General features: G+C 41.9%; 3 protein-coding genes across 6 annotated transcripts in view; 2 read left to right on the plus strand and 1 right to left on the minus strand.

Moving 5' to 3' along the window:
• The window catches only part of evla (Enah/Vasp-like a), a 38,925-nt gene extending 31,183 nt beyond the window's left edge, over window positions 1-7,742 (plus strand). For all 4 annotated transcript variants that reach the window (XM_083924163.1, XM_083924162.1, XM_083924165.1 and 1 more), the window contains 11 exons: window positions 804-861; window positions 1,129-1,190; window positions 2,058-2,981; window positions 3,930-4,183; window positions 4,377-4,492; window positions 4,901-4,928; window positions 5,222-5,264; window positions 5,423-5,483; window positions 5,843-5,900; window positions 6,015-6,072; window positions 6,306-7,742. In XM_083924163.1, the coding sequence (XP_083780289.1) occupies window positions 804-861; window positions 1,129-1,190; window positions 2,058-2,981; window positions 3,930-4,183; window positions 4,377-4,492; window positions 4,901-4,928; window positions 5,222-5,264; window positions 5,423-5,483; window positions 5,843-5,900; window positions 6,015-6,072; window positions 6,306-6,343 (1,700 nt within the window). In that variant the 3' untranslated portion in view covers window positions 6,344-7,742. The remainder of the gene's footprint in view (window positions 1-803; window positions 862-1,128; window positions 1,191-2,057; window positions 2,982-3,929; window positions 4,184-4,376; window positions 4,493-4,900; window positions 4,929-5,221; window positions 5,265-5,422; window positions 5,484-5,842; window positions 5,901-6,014; window positions 6,073-6,305) is intronic.
• A 1,082-nt stretch (window positions 7,743-8,824) lies between these two features.
• On the minus strand, window positions 8,825-13,629 carry degs2 (delta(4)-desaturase, sphingolipid 2). Its single transcript, XM_083924175.1, has 3 exons — window positions 13,545-13,629; window positions 10,213-10,955; window positions 8,825-9,752 (listed from the first exon to the last, which is right to left on the minus strand). Exons 1-3 carry the CDS (start codon window positions 13,624-13,626, stop codon window positions 9,609-9,611), a joined length of 969 nt encoding a protein of 322 aa, XP_083780301.1. The 5' UTR covers window positions 13,627-13,629; the 3' UTR covers window positions 8,825-9,608.
• Window positions 13,630-14,856: 1,227 nt separating this feature from the next.
• Window positions 14,857-18,634, plus strand: yy1a (YY1 transcription factor a). The gene is made up of 5 exons (XM_083924174.1): window positions 14,857-15,443; window positions 16,887-17,037; window positions 17,195-17,255; window positions 17,468-17,626; window positions 17,807-18,634. Exons 1-5 carry the CDS (start codon window positions 14,945-14,947, stop codon window positions 17,987-17,989), a joined length of 1,053 nt encoding a protein of 350 aa, XP_083780300.1. The 5' UTR covers window positions 14,857-14,944; the 3' UTR covers window positions 17,990-18,634.
• The last annotated feature ends 370 nt before the right edge of the window (window positions 18,635-19,004 follow it).

Below are 19,004 nucleotides of genomic sequence, written 5' to 3' on the forward strand. Positions count from 1 at the left end.
GCAGAGAGGGGAGGGGGAAAGAGTAAATACAAACAGGTAAAACAACAAGTGTAGACAGGGAAAAAGGGAAAGAAATAAAGAGCAGGAGGGGAGAGAGTTTAAAGGGACAGAAGGTTGAGGTGTGAAGAGTACCAGGACTCGGCTGGGTGTTGAATAATGAAAATTGCATCAATCCTTAGACTTTACTAGCCATCCTTCAAGTGATCAGCGTGATAGTTATGTCTCTCTCTGCGCACAACTCATAACCTGTCTTTAACTAGTAATGTATCGCCCTTTCAAAGTACTATTTCTTGGTCTATGCTTCGTGTTTCTGCAGTGCTGCAGTGCTGTGTTCACACGGCAGAATTGTCATTTTACCGCGTTTTATCAATGAAAATGTGCCTCATTGAAGAAAGAAGTGATGGTAAAAGGTTCACAGGTTCAGCCGTTGTTGTTGTTTGTTTGGTTTTGACGGAGCGTTTGAAAGGGCCCTGGAGCGGAGACACCTACTCTATATTATATATATATACACATATACACACAGTATATGACTGTCTGTCTGTCTTTGGACAGACATTGTTGCCTTGATAGAATCCCGACCATGCAAGATACAATCACAAAACTTTACAGGTGTGCAGTGTGATCCACTTTACCCCCTGGCCTGATAACCATACAAGATACAGTCATGAAATGTACAGGTTTGTAGTTGAGATTAAAATGAAAGTCGAGGACGAAGATAAATATGGTCCGTGCAAGGGCGTCATTTTGGTCTCTAGTGTTTTTGTGTGGTTGATTTTCTTTTTTTCTCCCTTTTTGGCTCTCAGGTCCAGTTGTCCAGCGCCAAAATGGGCCCTCCTCAGAGGAAAACGAGGCGCAGAGGAGGTACAACTTCCAACCGCTGCATACAAGAACATACACAAAACTTTCTTTGTGCAGAAAATCATACATTAATACATATATGGAACAAGACATTTTAGATGGAAATACAAAATAGAGCGTCGTATGGCACTATTATCCCTATAAAACCCCTTCAGATCTTGATTTAAGGACTTTAGTGACTACATACAGCTGCACATCAGGCTTAATTTATCGTAAAAGATTGATTAGAAATGACAACTTAAAGAGCGGTGACATGATTTCACTTCATAGAATGATGGAGCAACATCAGATGCAAGCGCACAAGGAGAGAGAACGACGGACGTCAGGATCAGGTAAGGCTTAAACAAACACATCCACACCCAGCTACGTAACACACACACACACACACACACACACACACAAGCTGCTCGGGAGACAAAAAATAAAGGCTGCATATCATATTCTCCCAGCTACACAGGCCTTTTAGAATAAACACACTGTCAACAAACCGCTCACCAGAGCAAACTGATATTTGCTGTGCTTTGTGTTTTGTTTTGTTTTTAATGAGGGAAGTTATCAGTGTTTGGTCAGGCTGAGCACACTTTACTTTCCCAAAGCAAACAGGTGATTTCATCATTAAATACCAGAGATTCCAGACCCTGATACAATAGGTTCCTAGAGGTAAACAGGCTTTCCCGGTGTGCTTTGTGTTGGTGTTTCCCGCCTTAGTTTCAACCACTACTCCCCAGTCTGTATGCTTTTTTATCCATGCACAAATATAAATGTTCAAGTCTGCCCCGTAAATACACATTCAGACTTAAACATCCTCCTTTGTCCCTGCTGTCAGTGGCGATATCAGTTACCCCCCTGTCCCTGCAACATGCTCTACCGCCATCTCTTTCTTCCAGCTACTGTTGGGGGGAAATGCCATATGCTCTCAGACCATGGCTCAGTCATGTTGCATTCTGCTGCTTGTTCTTTTTATGATATTTTTTATGATTATTCTTATTTGCTATTGGCTTCCATTTTTTGGATTGCTCCTGATTTTCTCATCTTTACTTGCTTGGTTGCTCAGTTGGTTGCTTTTCATTCTTCTCACGTTTTTCTCTTTTCTGTTTTCCTTTGTTTGTTGCCCTCCTTCGTCCTCCTCTTCGTCTGCATCTCCTCTTCCTGTCTCTCCTCTCTATCTCTCTCTGTCTTTCTCTCTCTGCCCGTCACAGTCGTTTCCACTCTCCAATATAAAGTGTCCACCCCTCCCACCCACCCAGACACTCCTCCTGAGTACAGACAGTACAGAGCTAGCACACTGCCACCCTCCTACGTCCGCGTGGCCTCCTCCTCTCCTCCTTCCTCCGCCTCCTCCTCTCACTCTCAAGAGACAGAGTTGGGGGCTTCTAGGGACAGGGCCCAGCTCTCCTCACAGCTCTCCACCTCGCTCGCCTCAGCCTTTTCCCCAGTCCAGGCAGGAGTGACCACCCAGGGCCGACAGGTCCGTCAGATCCCCCTGTCTCCTCCCACAGCAGCCCGCCACCTACACCTTCAACAACAACAGCAACAAGAACTCATGCTCCCCCCTAAACATGGCACCTGGTCCGCCTCACATTTGCAGCAAATGTATGCACAGATGCCCCCTTCTGCCTCCCCTCCAGTTATGATGGCCATGCCTGTGAAGCAGGGTTTGCCCCAACAGCCCGCCCTCCCATTGGCTCACCCCCTTCCACCCGTGAGCACTAGGATGAAGCCCCCGCCTCTTGACCCAGGCGCCACGACAGGCCATCACCATTACCCCCAGCACCAGCCCTACCCTCACTCCAACGGCCAGCCAGACGGCTCCTACTCTCCTCACTCTCAGCATCTTCCACTCACCCCGCAGTACTGTGAGGCCGTCCCCCTGCCTCCTCTGATAGGTCAGACAGCCCCAGGCACCGCCCCCAGCCACCCACCCCAGTACCCATCCACCTTCCACCCTCAGCAGCAACTGCATCCACAACAACAACCGCAGCAGGTGTACCACCAGCAGGCCCAGCCCCCCACCACCACTTCCTACTCCTCCTCGCCCCCCTCTTACACTGCCATGTCTGATGGGGGCTCACCCAAGAAGACCCCCTCCCCCGTCCCCCAGCAGGCCCTCATGGTCAGCAGCAGTAAGTATGAGGAGAGAGGAGGAGGTAGTCTCTTAGCAATGGGATGTGTGTGTGTGTGTGTGTGCGTGTGCGTGTGCGTGTGCGTGTGCGTGTGTGTGTGTGTGTATGTATTTTCACTCTTGTAAAGGCACCTCACCCATAATGTGTCATGCACACGACGCATCAGCACTTAAAGCCCCTTCACACCCATAGTGCACCTCCACACAGGTGTTCTCGCTGACGTTGACCGATTAGATCTGTTCTCAGGACTGTGAGGGCAGATCAGACGGTATTTATTATTTATTTAATCCGTTTATTTATACACACATACTCTGTTTGATCTGTCTGTCGCACTTTATTTTGTCATCATTGTCACATTATCGTCACACGGTTATGCAGCTGCAGGCGGGGACTGTTCTGAAAGCTCTGCTCGATGGTACGTTCAAGGGGTTATTTAATTGTTTTTTTTGCCTGCCAGTGTCACTTTGACATGCGATGTTGCAAGCACGGACATTGTGAAAGGAAAGTATGACTCTTAGGCTTAAGTACTTTGTTGCTTTAAGCTTTTGCAAACATTTGAGATTCCCACATGCACATACTGAACCACCAGGTTTTCAAAACTGTCCCCATTTGCAGCTTTATTACTCTGAGACAATAATGGAGCTTTCATACTGCTCTAAAATGAAATAAAAACAATGGCTGCCTAAAAGGAAGAAAATATAAAAACTTTATTTATGTATGTATATAATGTGCCAATTTACCAAATAACCACGCTGCACATTAATTCCTCTAGTGTGTAAATCATTGCCCAGTGGCCATTAGTCTTCTAGTAAGCAGTTGTTAGGTGTTTGTTATACAGTGAGAGTGTGTATATCATTCCTCAGACGGTCTTCATCCAACCTTCCAAGGGGCGTATAAGGTCAATAAACCATACGGCTGTTAACCAATATGGAATTTTGCCCCTCCCAGGTCCCCCTGTCTCTGCAGGTCACCCATCTATGCTTTCTGTGGCGCCTCCTCCAGCAGCAGTTCCAGCACCCATGGCTGGTCCTCCAGCCCCACCACCGCCACCGGGTCCACCGCCCCCTATGGCAGTGCCCCCACCCATGCCCCCTCCACTGCCCACTGGTGGAGGGCCTCCTGGGGGCCCGCCCGGGGCCCAGAACCAACCCTCAGGACTGGCTGCAGCACTGGCTGGGGCCAAACTACGTAAAGTACATAGGGTGAGCCTTAAAGCTCGGGAGTTGTAGATCCAGTCCTTCTGGTTTTGAGTTTATCAGCAGTTAAGTGTTGACGCTTTGTTATTTGTATATTTTATGGAGGAAAGGCAGCTGGGGGGACAAAGAGTGCTCTTAGTCAACAACCCCCACAGTAAAAAGAAAAAACTGCAAACCATTTTAATTATGTGTTCTTCAGGATGAGAGCAGTCCGCCCGGGTCTGGAGGCAAAAGTGACTCCAACCGATCTAGTGGTGGCAGTGGAGGTGGTGGGGAGGGACTGATGCAGGAGATGAATGCCTTACTAGCTCGCAGGTGAAACAGCTACTCAAACACACACACACCCATCACCTTTCCCTTGAATAGATAATGCAGAGACGCATGAGAAAAGACCTGCTCTAACACATATTTAACTGCTATGTTCATTTTGGTCTTCCTGCTTCTGCTTGACTTGCAGTAGATGTTTATCCCAAAAATTAAAAAACAAAAAAGCTCTTGTACTAGTATTTTATTCCCCAGTCTTCCTGTACCAGTTACTAAATTATTTGTGTGTGTGTGTGTGTGTGTGTGTGTGTGTGTGTGTGTGTGTGTGTGTGTGTGTGTGTGTGTGTGTGTGTGTGTGTGTGTGTGTGTGTGTGTGTGTGTGTGTGTGTGTGTGTGTGTGTGTGTGTGTGTGTGTGTGTGCGTGCTGTTTGCTCATGTACTCGTTTCTCCCTCTCATAGACGGAAAGCCTCAGAGAAACCTGATGAAGTAAGTCTTGTGCCTTAAAGGAATAGTTGTTAGAGGAGAAGACTGTTACCACTCTCAGATCTGTCTGTTGAATATGGACCTGGAGGGGGTTTTGTGCCAGACTTTTGTTTGACTGGGTAGTTTACCAGGAAAATAGGAAACTTTCTTTTTTAATTAGGGAGCTTTTGAGGTGCTGGTAGACGTATTTTGGTGCAGTTGAACTATTCCTTTAAAATCTTGCCTTATATGTTCCCTCTTACAGTAAAGCTGATTTAATCTTGTGTACTCATAATTCATTTATCTCTCTCCTGCAGGACGACTCTGGTGGTCGAGGGCCAGGTCTGCAGAACTCAACAGGTACAAAACAAACCTTCTCACTCGATTATTGTATAGCACAGATAATGCATTAGTCCTGCTAACTACAGCTTTTAAGATACCCTCTGCTCTGCTGTTTCACACTTGTCTGAATCAGTGTCATTTATTTTTTTTCTTTACTTCACTTTCCCCTTTGACAGATGCTGTGAAGAAGCCATGGGAACGATCTAACTCTGTAGAAAAGTCCTCCCTGGTGTCCAGGTCGGTAGATACGAGGAGGAGGAGTAGAAGGACTGTGTACCGAAATAGCAAACCTCTAGCATTAACCTCAGGGATTTCAGAATAAATCTCATCCTTTGTATTACAGGCAGTGGTGCAAGTAACAAAAATGAAATATTGATTTAAGAATAATTATCTAAACTGTGGATACATTTAACCAGAAAAAAACCTTTAACAGCGCATAATCCTTAAAGATATAGCATGTAATGTTCATTCACAGTTTACTTGTGTTTCCCTTATACATTTTATTTTTATGTTGCATTGTTGAGGGAGCCTGAGACTTGTGCATATGCCAAATAAACTATCTTGAATCTGGACTATTGAATCCTCTTGTGTTGCAGAGTGAGACCCATCGGCAGCACTAGTGAATCAGACACAGAGTTCGACAGGATGAAACAGGTTGGCGTCATCAACATCTGTTTTTTTATATACGTATGGGTTTTGGAGAATAACTGTTTTATTTTACACACATTGTGTTGTTGAACTCACGAGCGGGTCTTTCTTGTTATGCAGGAAATTTTGGATGAAGTTGTACGCGAGTTGCATAAAGTGAAAGATGAAATCATTAATGGTAAGCAGTGCGGTGCCTGTAAAGTTCATTGTCGTATCCAGGAGCATAAAGCATATGTTTTATCTTTAATCTTTTCCACTCACCGGCAGTAAAATGGAATTACTAGTCCTCACATAAAAAGCTTGTTCACACCATGAGTAACATTTCTATATTTTAACACACAAATACATGACTGGTAAAGTATGAGTGCAAATGAAATCCCCTACTCTCTCAAATGCGTCCTTTTCTTGCAGCCATCAGACAAGAAATCGGCAGAATCAGTACGTCCTAATCTCATGTGAGCAACAGTAGGAGGAGAGCAAGTAGGGGGAGCTGGAGGAGGATGGACATGCAGATGCACAGACGCGAGGACCATGGGGGAATGTTCTCTCAATGTTTCTGTGACCTCGCGACGCCACAATGCAAAGTTGCAGAGATGTTGTGCCAACATTTGAGTCTGCTGGACAGCGAAAAATGGAAGAAAGAAACAGAGAGAAAGTGTTGATGAGACAGAGGAGCAGAAGAAACAGTAGAACGGATGAAGACAGATAAAAGGACTGACGAACTCAAACAGAGGATGCAAAATATACTAAAAGATCAATTGAGGGATGGACAGACATTCGTGCTGAGTTTGGTGTTGTGGTCCTCTCTGTGCACCTATAGACTCAGTCAGCCCAGTGTTGCAATTCTTTGTTCTCTGTTCAGTCTTAAGAAGAAAATATTTTTGTTTTCTAAGTTTTTACTGTTTTATTATTTAAAAACTGTGGTGATAATGATGATGCTATTGATGACAATGAGTATTTTATTGATATAGAAGGAGAAAGGAATCTTGCACACCATTTATGTCAGTCTTTTATATATATATATATTATTTTTGTTTAGTTTATCCCTAACTATTTCATAATAACAAGCACAATAATGGGCATAATGGTGCTGCAGACTCACCTGCCCTTGACTGGCATATTTAAAAAAGAAAAAAGAAAAAAAAACAGGCTTTTTATGACCTTGTTCATACTGGTGTTGTTTGTCTAACATTTTCTCTACAGAGATGTTGGAAACTTTGAACCACAATTAGCCACTTAAATTACCTCTCTCTTCCACATCTGAGGCTTGAAGATATAGCAAATGAGAAATTGATTTTTTTGGTGGGGTAATTAATCAAATAACACTCAATATTTGCTTTCACAATAGTTTGCTCTACAACCCCAGTGTGACTGAGTTACACGTTTCTCTCTACCTGTTCAGATGTGCGAGATCATTGAAACTTGGGGATCATTCACAAAACAGGCTGATAACTGTAAATGTGCCACCTGGTTTTACCTAGATATGAAACAATGTAGTACTCTCTATTAGCCATCCTATGCTTTGTGAACCTCCCAAGTATGCATGAAACCCCATCTATATGAATTTGTTTTTTATTTGGTTTGAAGAGAAAAAAAATGACGGTGGTACATTTATCATAGTGGTTTGTTTCCATGAAGATTCCCCTTTCTATATACGAGATGTTGAACTTGATATTGGTAGCAATGTGAAAAAAAAATAAAAGGGGGTTGCTCTGGCAATATGCAAATCTTACCTAGATAAGAATGTGCAGAAAGTGAATGGTAGGCCTATGTGATGGTAGCTAAATGTGTCTTTGAAGGAAGGAATTGGTTGAATATCAGTTGTTACATTCTATAGTATCCACTCTGTCCGCTCTCAACTACGTTCTGATTTTAAAAATGGAAGTAAACTCATTCGAACAAAAACAATAGACGTGTCAACCATCTCAGATCCTACTGTGTGCGTGTGTGTGCGCGCGTGCGTGTGTGTGTGTGTGTGTGTGGAAAGTTCACCTCATGGTTTTCACCTCTAGGGAATATTTTAATTACGTTTAAAGGGGACCTATGACACTCATTTCCAGGTTCATACTTGCTTTAATGTTCAAAAAACACATTTGTTTTGTTATTTTTGCGCCTGTCGCTTTAAACTCCGTCTGCTCTGATTGGTCGGTGTTTTTGGATCTGTGCTCTTGCCACATGCTACCTCCGACCCACCTTTACTCTGCCCCTGACTGACCTGTACTCGTTGAAAGATTAGTTAGGGTTAGGGTGAGAATATCAGGGTAAGACAGTCGGAGGCAAAGTAGACCGGGTCATGCCTTCAAAATCGTAAGAAAAATTTTTTGCATACTGTCCGTCATTGCAACAGGGGACTTCTTGTAATGGAGTACAGCAGCACTTTCTGCTATGCAATATTACCATGAAGCCAAAAATGAAGAAAAAAAAAAAACAACATTTCCTGATGAGAGCATACATGTATCAGTGTATGTAAACACTGCAGTAGTATGCCAGGAGCAGATCACCGTATAAAGAGATTCGGCACAGGTTGACGCAAGCTCAAGTTGAGAGCATAAATAAACTGTGTTCAGAAGGGTCAGAAATTTGAGCTCTTCGCTTACAGGTATTACTTTCACATACGTCTATGTTTATGACGCTTTTGCTACGTTTAATACGGACATTGTAACATAATATATATGACAGGACATAAGGAAAAGAATAATAGGTCCTCTTTAAATTAAAAAGGAAAATTTCACATCTGGTTACCACAAAACAGACAGACATTTCAGACAGAAATGGAAAAATAACCACAAAGTATTCTTTATAGTTCTTACACGGATCTTTTAAATAGAAACAACATCAATCACAACACAAATAGTTTGTATATACAAGAGGGGGGGCAAAATAACAGAAGCCCTATACAATAGCTCTGGAGTAATTCCTTATTTGGCGTGTAATGTTTAAATTCATAAGTCAGAAGTGTTGATTTGCCGTGGTTTGTGAAGGGCCAGTGGTCACAGGAAGAGCGCAAAATCAAATGACCACTGGGTTAATTCAGCGCCCCTGACCGTTAAAACATTATGAGACTCAAACTGGAAATTTCTAAATAACTCCTTTTTTGCATTACACAGTGTTTCTGTTATTCGGTCCTCTCCTTGTAGATGTAATCAAACGGTTTACAGCATGATGGAGCTGCAAACAAGCAGAATGGGGTGTCACTGAAGAAAAGGCTCTTCTTACTGAAAGGTAAGTTTCAATGCTCATTTTCCACCTCAGCCCTGTTTTGCATGAAGGATTCAAAATTATATTTGGTAATCTGAGAGGCTTCAAGTGCCTCGACTTTCACATTCAGAACGGCATAATGCTTGTGGGCAGGAAAAGAAAACCACAGTTGATGACATATATGACTTTATCCTATAGAAATTACTTTTTTTCTTTCTGTTGAAATATTATATGAATCCCGTTGATGGGCCATCTATTTAGAGCAGGAACAGAAGCATGAAGAGCTGCATCTGAATTCTCCTTGTGTACGTTGCCTGAAATGTGCACATTCGTGTGGCCTATAGACCCTAAAGCACAAGACTGATTAAACATGTCCAACATGTTAGAAAGTTGACCACACACTACGTGGGGGGAAAAAATAAACATTTAAACTGTGGAGTGTGATGATATTTCATAGTGGTCCATAGATTTTTAACTCACGTTCCTGTTCAAAGGGAAACATAATCACTCACAGGTCTATCCCTGCTTGTTTAGCTTGTACTCCCGTTTGATTCTGGCATAGGGGCCGATGCTATCGTCGAACACAAAGTCCCATAAAACCCGGATCCATGACGTGTGTTGAGGTAGGAAGTCGTAATACTCTGCTGCGATTTGCCTGACCTGCCAATAAAAAAAAATAACACGAGTGAGAATAAAGGCACCTTTTTTCGCTACAACAATCAGGTACAGATGTTTGAATCCTTTATTCTATCACTTTTCTATCTAAAGAATTATTATATTCCCTCTTAAGAATACAAATAGCTCATAAACTATGGAATTTTCAAACTAACAGTTAAATGAAAGCATGTCAGCTCTGTCAAAAGGCCGGCATCTCACTTTGAATCTCCCCTGGTGGTGCAAGAGAGGCAGCAGTTAATCATTTACATAACCCAGCCAGATAAATATTTGCACTTGTTAGATAAAATCTGACATGTGGCATTTGCAAATACCTTTTTGTTTAGATTCTGAATGACGGGAGAGGCCCGTTTTATCTGCCCACACCTTGTGAAAAAGATGACTTGAGTCCAGAGTTTACCTGCTGGAAATGTAGTAATTATTGATTACAATAACACAGTCTTACCTGAGGTAGTTTACTGCCAGGTATGCTCGGGAAGTCATGGTGCTCCATGTGATACCCAACATTGAAGGTGATCCAGTTCAGTGGTCCATAGTAAGAATATGTCTCGTGTCCCTTCAGAAACATGTAATGCTCAGCTATGAAATGTCCAGAGATAGGATGCAGTCCCATACACAAGATAGAACCTGCGATGAGGTAAACAATAGGCTTCAGCCCCCATAGATGGTAGATGATTAAGTCTGCTATGAGCTGAACAGCCGCGTTAAGGATCTCCAGCTGACCCACTGGTTTAGGATTGACCACCAATGGGCGGAGAGCGTAGAAGAGGGGCTGGAGGAAGAGCCAGAGGACCTTCCTGGCAGGGGTGCAGAAGAACCATCCCTCAATGTCTGTAGGGATGTCAACATCCAGCTGGTCCCCACCAAGATACCGATGGTGGTCTATGTGGTACTTCTTAAAGGAGGCAGAGTAAGGCAACCCAATGGGCAGGTTGGCCCACATGGCAAACCAGCGGTTCCACTTTGCCAGCTTGTTGCCAAAGGCCACGTTGTGAGAGATATCGTGGATAGCCAGAGTCAGGGAGTGGTTGATGCAGCCTCCGAAGGCGTAAGCCCAGAAGAAGATCCACTTCCAGGAGAGGTCATGGACCAAGTAGCAGGCCAGGAGCTGGGTCAGGACCATACCTGATACCACCCACTTCAGCTGGGGATCCGGACCCATCAGGGACTTGATCTCTGGATATTTGGCTGAGGAGTGAAGAAGACAGAAAAGGGAGGCGAGATAGAAAGAAGAAGGAACAGAAGAGGATTAACGATTAAGGAGAAGAAAAAGGTATGGAGTTTAAAAGCAGAAGGTAGTAAATGGGGACACATGGAAATAGTGGATTTGTGGGAGATGTGGAAGGGAAGAGGAAAACACTAAAGATTAATTTCATTTTAGGATATAAGGAAAGTAAAATATCCAGCAGGGAAACACCCTTCCCTGTTTTCAAAAACATATTCTCAACTACCGACACTGAGTATCCCAAAGAACACAATCAAGTATATTGTATGGTACATGTCCTTCTCCTGGGAAGGGCCTGCTGACAAAAGCCATTTTTAATTGGCGGAGGTGTTGTTTTGCTGAGGGAGATAAAACTGAGGAAGATAAAAGGGAGTGGTTCCCAAACATTCACAGTTACGAAATAGCTTGGTTTAGTTCTTAGTTTTTATAACTCATGATAAAAGACTCATTAGGACATACAGGTTTGGATGTGTCACACTGGACACATCCAACTCAGTGGGTTAAGGAGCATATCCCATCATGCATTCACAGAAAGATAGCAATGCACCATCAGGTGATTGCTCATGCAAATCTGACCTGCTTCTTTGCTTTGAGCACACTTGTGTAATGCCCCTATGCAAATTGGGCTCGTTCTGGTGAAAGGGTTTGAGCTGCGTTTCTGCTGCAGGTAGGTCTCCCATTTACTGACCAAACCCTTCGTCAACCCTTTGTTAATGTTTAGCCAAAAGCCAATTCCCTACTGCCCCCTAATGGACACTCTCTTTAAAAATGTATCATAAATCTTTCATATCTTTATCACATGTACCTTCTGTATGATTTGATCTTACGTCCATTTGCATTTGCTATTTATAGGTATGTTTATTGGGTACATCTTCAAGTATTGGCCCGAAACAGGACATAAAGTTCAATCACCAGACGTCATAAAAGACTGTTTAAACTGCTTAAAGCCGCCGTGCAGAACAAACAGCCATCACTGGATTTCAACTTCACCATGTCAGCCACAAGTCATTCCATTTATGATCACTTACCTGTATACGGTTTCAGCCTCAGGTTTCAAAAAGGAATTATTTCAGGTTTAACTGCACGCAACAAGTCAAGGTCACACTTGAACCGTGCATTATTCATTGCTTAAATGTTCTACAGCTGCTCAAAATGACCGACTATCAGGCGGCGTACAGTTATTGATCATCCGTGAGACCTCTGCTGCAATGGTAGGTGTTTATAATATAAAGTTTATGGCGTGCAAAGTTGAGCCACAATGGGCTGCAATCATGCCAAACTACATAAAACCACTGGTCAATAACACATATCCCACATGGTGGAGTAAAAAGAAGGGAGGTCCCCTGACACTCTCCCATCAGGGCGGGGCAGAGGATAATTAAACAAAAAAAACACTTTTAATTATTCAACGCTCGGTGGTGTAAAACAACCCATCACCTTCTAAATGTGCTTCTTTCACCAGGAGCAACTGCTGGAACGAAGCCGGGATCAAATGTAAATCCACAGGTTTAGATCTTGTTCATCTAAACTGTTTCAGAATAGATAAGATTACCAAAGCCAACTGCTCTTCATATAGATTTGATTTCCTTGAAAAAAGTGAGAAAATAACAACGATCATGCATTCGATACACGGTTTAGATAAATGTTCTCTTGCAACTAATAACAACAGATGTGGTTGAAGAGGGTTAACTGAATAACGGTTACTCTTTCAAGGTTCCTCCCATATTCAAACACTCTCACAAAGACTTTCTTCTCACCTTTAAATACAAATGGGTTTTATTTATTTATTTTGGGTCAAGTCCCTTGAAATTGGTCATCTTGTTTTGTATTGCACCTGTGTTTGTCATGAGCAGGAAATGTGTCTTGTTACCTAGCAAGCCTAGGGGCATTGTCAACTGCACCTGCTATCAATATGCTGCTATTGTCTCCCATGACAGCGAAAAAATATTTTTAAAGTATTTAATGGTTAAGTGAGACTGAAGCATAGACCTACCATACCTGGACGTGGATGATCTGCACTCCATTCACTTGCACCAAACTGTATCTACACTTTAATATCATGCCTTTTGCTCTCTCTAGAGTCTTTATGTGACCTTTGCTGACGAAAATGCCATAAAAATGCTGAAAATAATGCAACCTGGAAGTTTAAATCAACTGTGAGAGAAAGACATGCAAAAAACATCCATGATTGTTTAATATTTAAAATGTTTATACCTACTCTTGCACATTTAGTTTGGCTGATATCCTCATCAAGTTTGAAATAAGATTTTTACTTGTGCTTTAAAATAAATATAGTGCGACTTCCATTAACATGTAAGTTAATTACTCAAATTTGTGTTTATCCTGTCAGTTTCTGTCTCCCCCGCATCCTCTGTGGACATTTAGCTCTTTAAGCAACAACTAGTAAACAGGTTTAACCGGCTACGACCTAAGAGAAAAAGGCTTTAGTCCAGAGAAAAAAACTTATAACATATTAGACAAACTAACCAGGAATTTAACCCAGCAGTTTTCTCAGTGCTGACACAGATTTTAAATTTTCCATCATGTCTTACCCAGGATTTCTTTTCTCCTTGAAGTGTGCGGCTGGTCATTGTAGACCCATTCAAAGTCGCCTCTTCCACCTGTCTTCCCCATGGCTCCCCGTCTTGTGTGTGAGGCAACCGGCTCTGTGGCGTTATGTGTGTCATCAAAGCTCGCAGTATCGGGACACACCCACTCACACAGGTCGACAGGCTGCAGGTGTGATCGCAAACTCCTCCCCCGAGCTGAGGGAAGGGACGTCGGCTCTGGTTGGCTGCTCGTCTTCTGAACTGTACGAAACCTTTGGCTCCCTAACATGCCAGCCAGCCCATATTTACATTCATTTAATAGACACTGCAGGCTATTGATACTAGCCTACATATTAAGAGAAATGCTATGAGTATTGCCAAATGAATATTTAAAAAAGAAAGAAAGAAAGAAATACAGCCCAGACATCTTGCTCTGCAACCAAGACCACATAGGCTTTTTATTTTTACTACATAACTACATTTGTGAGAATACTATACGATAACTTTTTATGACCCTTTTTAATGGCTTTTTATGATCTTTTTTTATGGCATAGCCTGCTATACTATGACTTTTAATGACGTTTTATGATATATCATACTATCACTTTTAATGTATTTCTTATGACATAAATATTTATATAAATACAGCTATATATATATATATGTATACATAAATACAACATTAAAAAGTCATAGTGTCAAAACTTTCACTAAAAAATGATGGTTTAGGCTGTAGGCTGTCATAGAAAAGGCCATTGTATAGTGTGACATACAAAATGCCACATTATAGAAAGTCACATTTTATAATGTCATAAAAATGTAATGAAAAAGTCATGGTATTTCATAAAAAATAGTTCATTGTGTCAACAAAATATCACGAAAAAGTCATAGAATAGTATGTAATTTAAAAAGTCATGAAAAAAGTCATAGAAGAGTATTTCATAAAAAAATATGAAAAAAGTAATAGTATAGTATGTCATAAAAAATATCATGAAAAAGGTCATAGTATAGTATATCATTTTAAAATCATGAAAAAGTCACATTATATTATGTCATAAAATATCTTGAAAAATGTATAGTATATAGTAGTGTATGGAATTTTAAAAAACATTAAAAAATGCATAATATAGTATGTAATAATAAACCAGGGCCTGATTAAAGGCTGAAGGAATAAGACGCTGTAAGCATGAGGCTGTAGTTGTGTTTTGAATTTCACATTTGAACGGGACTTCTTCATTCCTAAATCACGCGAGACTTCAAAACTGGAGCATTGTGGCGACGAGAATACACCAGTGTAGACTACAGTTGTCGGAGAGGGAGGAGGAAAGGCTGAGTGTTAGACAGGAAGGAACGAGAGTGGGTAAATAAATAGCATATAAGCAGGAGGAAATACAAATTGAATCATGGCGTCGGGGGACACCCTGTACATAGAAGCGGACGGGTCCGAAATGCCGGCAGAAATAGTGGAGCTGCATGAAATAGAAGTGGAGACAATCGAGACAACAGTCGTGGGAGACGACGGTGAACACCAGCCGATGATCGCCTTACAGCCTCTGGACGCGGATGATCCACACTCCTTTCACTCGCACCAAGAGGTGATTTTGGTGCAAACGAGAGAGGAGGTGGTGGGCGAGGATGACTCTGAATTGCACACGGACGACGGGTTTGAGGACCAAATCCTCATCCCGGTGCCCGCCGTGGAGGAGGACTACATCGAACAGACTCTCGTTGCTGTCGCCGGGAGAAGCTCGTCGACAGGCCGGATGAAGAGAGCTGGAAGCGGGAAGAAAGCGGGCAAAAAGAGCTACCTGGGCGGGGGAGAAATGGGCAGAAAGTGGGAACAGAAGCAGGTCCAGATAAAGACTTTGGAGGGGGAGTTTTCAGTGACTATGTGGGCATCGGGTAAGTTCAAGAGTCCTGGGTGAATTCTTTCAAGCTCGCTTTGTTCTCAGCGTGTGTGCCGTGTCACTGCGCCTGGTGAGGGGCCTTGTCCTCCGCTAAAAGTAGGAACTATTTCCCAACTCGGAGACACTTAAAATCCTTTTGAAATGTTTTTGTTTTTATGGGAAGCCATGTTTTTATGTGTCGATGGGCGCCGCCATATTTCCCCGGTCTAGAAAAGTATGGCGGCCCGAAAAAATGGCGTTTATTTGGCCGACGAAGATGGCGGCGAGAGTGGGATCGAGTGCAGCTGGCTCCGCTAGGCCGCTGTGGCGCAGTTCAGTGCAACGGCTGCGCTGGTGGTGCGTTCAGGAACAGCTTACACTTTGAACGTCCGTGGCTTCAAACACACTTTTTATTGAAGTATAAACATTACTTCCCTTACATGTTCCAGAGTTATACACAATGTCACACGTGTATTTCAGAATGTTGAAATAGACATAAATTAAAATGTACCAGGGCAGTAAAACATAAAAAAAGAAATGAAGGATAACAAAAACAGTCTGCTAAACTAATGGATTCAATTTGAAATGCTAAATGATGTAGTAGCTTTTGCCAATTTATCATTCTTTAGTTTTCTAAAGTGATGAATTATGATTTAAAATCCGAATCTTTAAAAATATAAAAAGAAGGTATTTTGTTAAGCCAAGATAGTTATCATATTATATTATGCAAGTGTCATCTGCCTAATATTTGGGATTGTTAATAAGTAATAAATCAATCAATCGTTGTTAGTATTACATTTTTTACAAAGCATTTTGAAGGGTACTTCTGTAAATCAAACCAAAAAGAAGCAACATGAAAACATCAACAAAACATGTTCAATAGTCTCCCCCTCGCAATCACAAAAAGGGCATCTGTTATTTACAGTAGGAACGTAACAGACCTCGTTCATATGGTTCAAACAAACTAGATCCTGCATCCAAAAGTAGTTCATGTACATCAGCCTGGGACAGGATCATTTATTTGAGATGAGCTTTAAAGTCATCACACTAAATCCCAGTGCCATATAGTGACATATGTTTGAAGGTGTCAAATTCCTAAAAACACAACAAACCTGTGTCTCAATTTGTAAAAATGACATTTGAGATGTTCGTAGTGCTCCTTCACCATTTCAGCCTCATTAGCAAAATGGAAGATATCAAATAAAACCAAAATTATTGCATATTTGCAAAGGTATGTGCATGACTAAATATTACTTTCATCAGTGCAGCATATGTTTGTTGAATACAGACCTTCAAGCCAAAATCTGTAATTCTCATTCTGTGTTTCTATTGGTAGTAAATAAGTAACAGAGTAGCAGGAAAAAACGTTTTTAGCTCTAAATTGCTTTTATCATTTAATCAATTCTTTCCACATTCTAGTACTGTTTTAATTATCAGCACCTCTATTCCTCTCATTCAGATGACAAGAAGGACATCGACCATGAGGAACAAATCGCAGGTGAAAACTCTCCTCCGGATTATTCTGAATACATGACGGGGAAGAAGCTTCCGCCTGGAGGCATCCCGGGCATTGACCTCTCAGACCCCAAACAGCTGGCAGAGTTTGCACGGTAAGTGGAAATGTTGATGTTTATCTTCACTCAGGCCGTATAATGTTAATATATTGTAATGTAGGGATGTGGGTAGTTGTGTATATACATCTATAATGATGCAATCATTTATTTCTGCTTAGGATCAATAAAGTATTTTTATTCTATTCTGTTGCAGAATGAAGCCAAGAAAAGTAAAAGAAGACGACGCACCGAGGACGATAGCCTGTCCACACAAAGTGAGTGCAGTGTTCTGTTTATACAGGACTGTACAAAAGATGAATGTTAACATGCATGAACAGAAGCTTACTCAGTTGTACTGTATGCCTTTATTATTGACAGCCTTACTGAGAACATGCTCATTACACTGGTATGAAGAGTTCACGGTGTTCGTTTGGTAACGTGAATATGTCCCTAGTGATTTACTTCATCTGGGTTCTCTCCCACTCAGGGATGTACCAAGATGTTCAGGGACAACTCAGCAATGAGAAAGCACTTGCATACCCACGGGCCCCGTGTGCATGTCTGCGCAGAGTGTGGCAAAGCCTTCGTTGAGAGTTCAAAACTCAAGAGGCATCAACTCGTACACACTGGAGAGAAGCCTTTCCAGGTGAGTTTCTCTTTGTTTTCCTTTGTCTGGAGAAAGCGGCGTGCTTTTATTTTGCTTTATATGTGATTTCATACCTCCTTGCTGTTGTCATCTCAAATTCCTGCAGTTAAAATGATATCAGTTTATCTGTGAGCCAGGCCGAGTCATTCAGCAGTGTTAACTCAATCTCTCTCCTCTCAGTGCACATTTGAGGGCTGTGGCAAGCGGTTCTCTCTGGACTTTAACTTGCGTACACACGTACGTATTCACACTGGAGACCGGCCGTATGTCTGCCCCTTTGATGGCTGCAACAAAAAATTTGCGCAGTCAACCAACCTGAAGTCTCACATCCTCACACACGCAAAAGCCAAAAACAACCAGTGAACCAGCAACGCGAGCATACACTGGAGGACTTGACCTGCATCTCTGCTCCTGACAGACAAACTACTGTCCCGTGGCCTGCTTTGTTGTGAGATAAGAAGTCCCCTTTGTATCATCTCTAGATAGAAGGCTTTTGAGAAATTAACTTTTCTCGAACTTTTTTAAGGAACTTGTGGAGGTTTGAACAAGGAACTTGTGAGAACCCCGACCCCCTCAGGCCTCCTATCCTACTTTGGCGTTACCTGGATGGAACAATATGCTTTCTTCTTGTGAAGATGTTAATTCATGGATCTGCACCTAGAATATTTATACCTTGACACAGCCAGTTAAAAGTTTTTGCAATATTTCAAATTTGCATCAGTCCTCACCAATGACACCTTTTCAATTTTGTACTTTCCCTAAGTGTGCACATTGTACACTGTTTGACATAAGCTCTGTGGTAATGTTTGTAGTAAGATTGTCCCCATAGATGTTTTTGGGTTTCAGTTTATTTGACCTCTCCCTTCATGTGAGTGTGTTTCAAGGGGCAGGGGGGAGGATCGGGTGATCTTTGGATATTTTCATTTTGTACAACGCAATATCAGAATCATGTAGATAACAGCCATGTGATTTCCAATAGTGGTCACCGATTAAAATGTTTTTTCCCCCCCTTGCACTATCAACACAAAACGTGTCATTTGTCCTCTCACAATTAAAACCTCACCTAAAATATTATTCACATGTTCATTAGTCAGTTGTTGTAGTGGAATAATGAACAGCACCTGTGTTGGTTTTACTTTCAGATGTGCTGTATTCATACATGAGAATGTTGCATTTCAAACAAATCTTGAGGTGGTGAATCTGTTATTCATATTTTCTTAAGGGATGAATAATTAGGACAGTATAGTGTTTTAAAGGTGGCTGTTTAATAAGCATATTTACAGTTCAATGTCCACAGAATGTTTTGTGTGTGTTTGAGAATTTGACAGCAGTTAACAAGTCTACATTTCCTCATTTGGTAACATGGGAGAAAGAAAGA

The sequence above is a fragment of the Echiichthys vipera genome (genome assembly GCF_963691815.1).
Source record: "Echiichthys vipera genome assembly, chromosome: 12".
Classification (NCBI taxonomy): domain Eukaryota; kingdom Metazoa; phylum Chordata; class Actinopteri; order Perciformes; family Trachinidae; genus Echiichthys; species Echiichthys vipera.

Bases quoted from the DNA above. Each gene is read 5' to 3' on its own strand.
- yy1a (XM_083924174.1), top strand. From the start codon at position 14,945: ATGGCGTCGGGGGACACCCTGTACATAGAAGCGGACGGGTCCGAAATG. The intron at 15,444-16,886 runs GTAAGTTCAAGA...CCTCTCATTCAG, and splicing joins AGTGACTATGTGGGCATCGG to ATGACAAGAAGGACATCGAC. The intron at 17,627-17,806 runs GTGAGTTTCTCT...CTCTCCTCTCAG, and splicing joins CTGGAGAGAAGCCTTTCCAG to TGCACATTTGAGGGCTGTGG.
- degs2 (XM_083924175.1), bottom strand. From the start codon at position 13,626: ATGGGGAAGACAGGTGGAAGAGGCGACTTTGAATGGGTCTACAATGAC. The intron at 10,956-13,544 runs GTAAGACATGAT...TTCACTCCTCAG, and splicing joins AAGGAGAAAAGAAATCCTGG to CCAAATATCCAGAGATCAAG. The intron at 9,753-10,212 runs GTAAGACTGTGT...TTTTATTGGCAG, and splicing joins CTGGCAGTAAACTACCTCAG to GTCAGGCAAATCGCAGCAGA.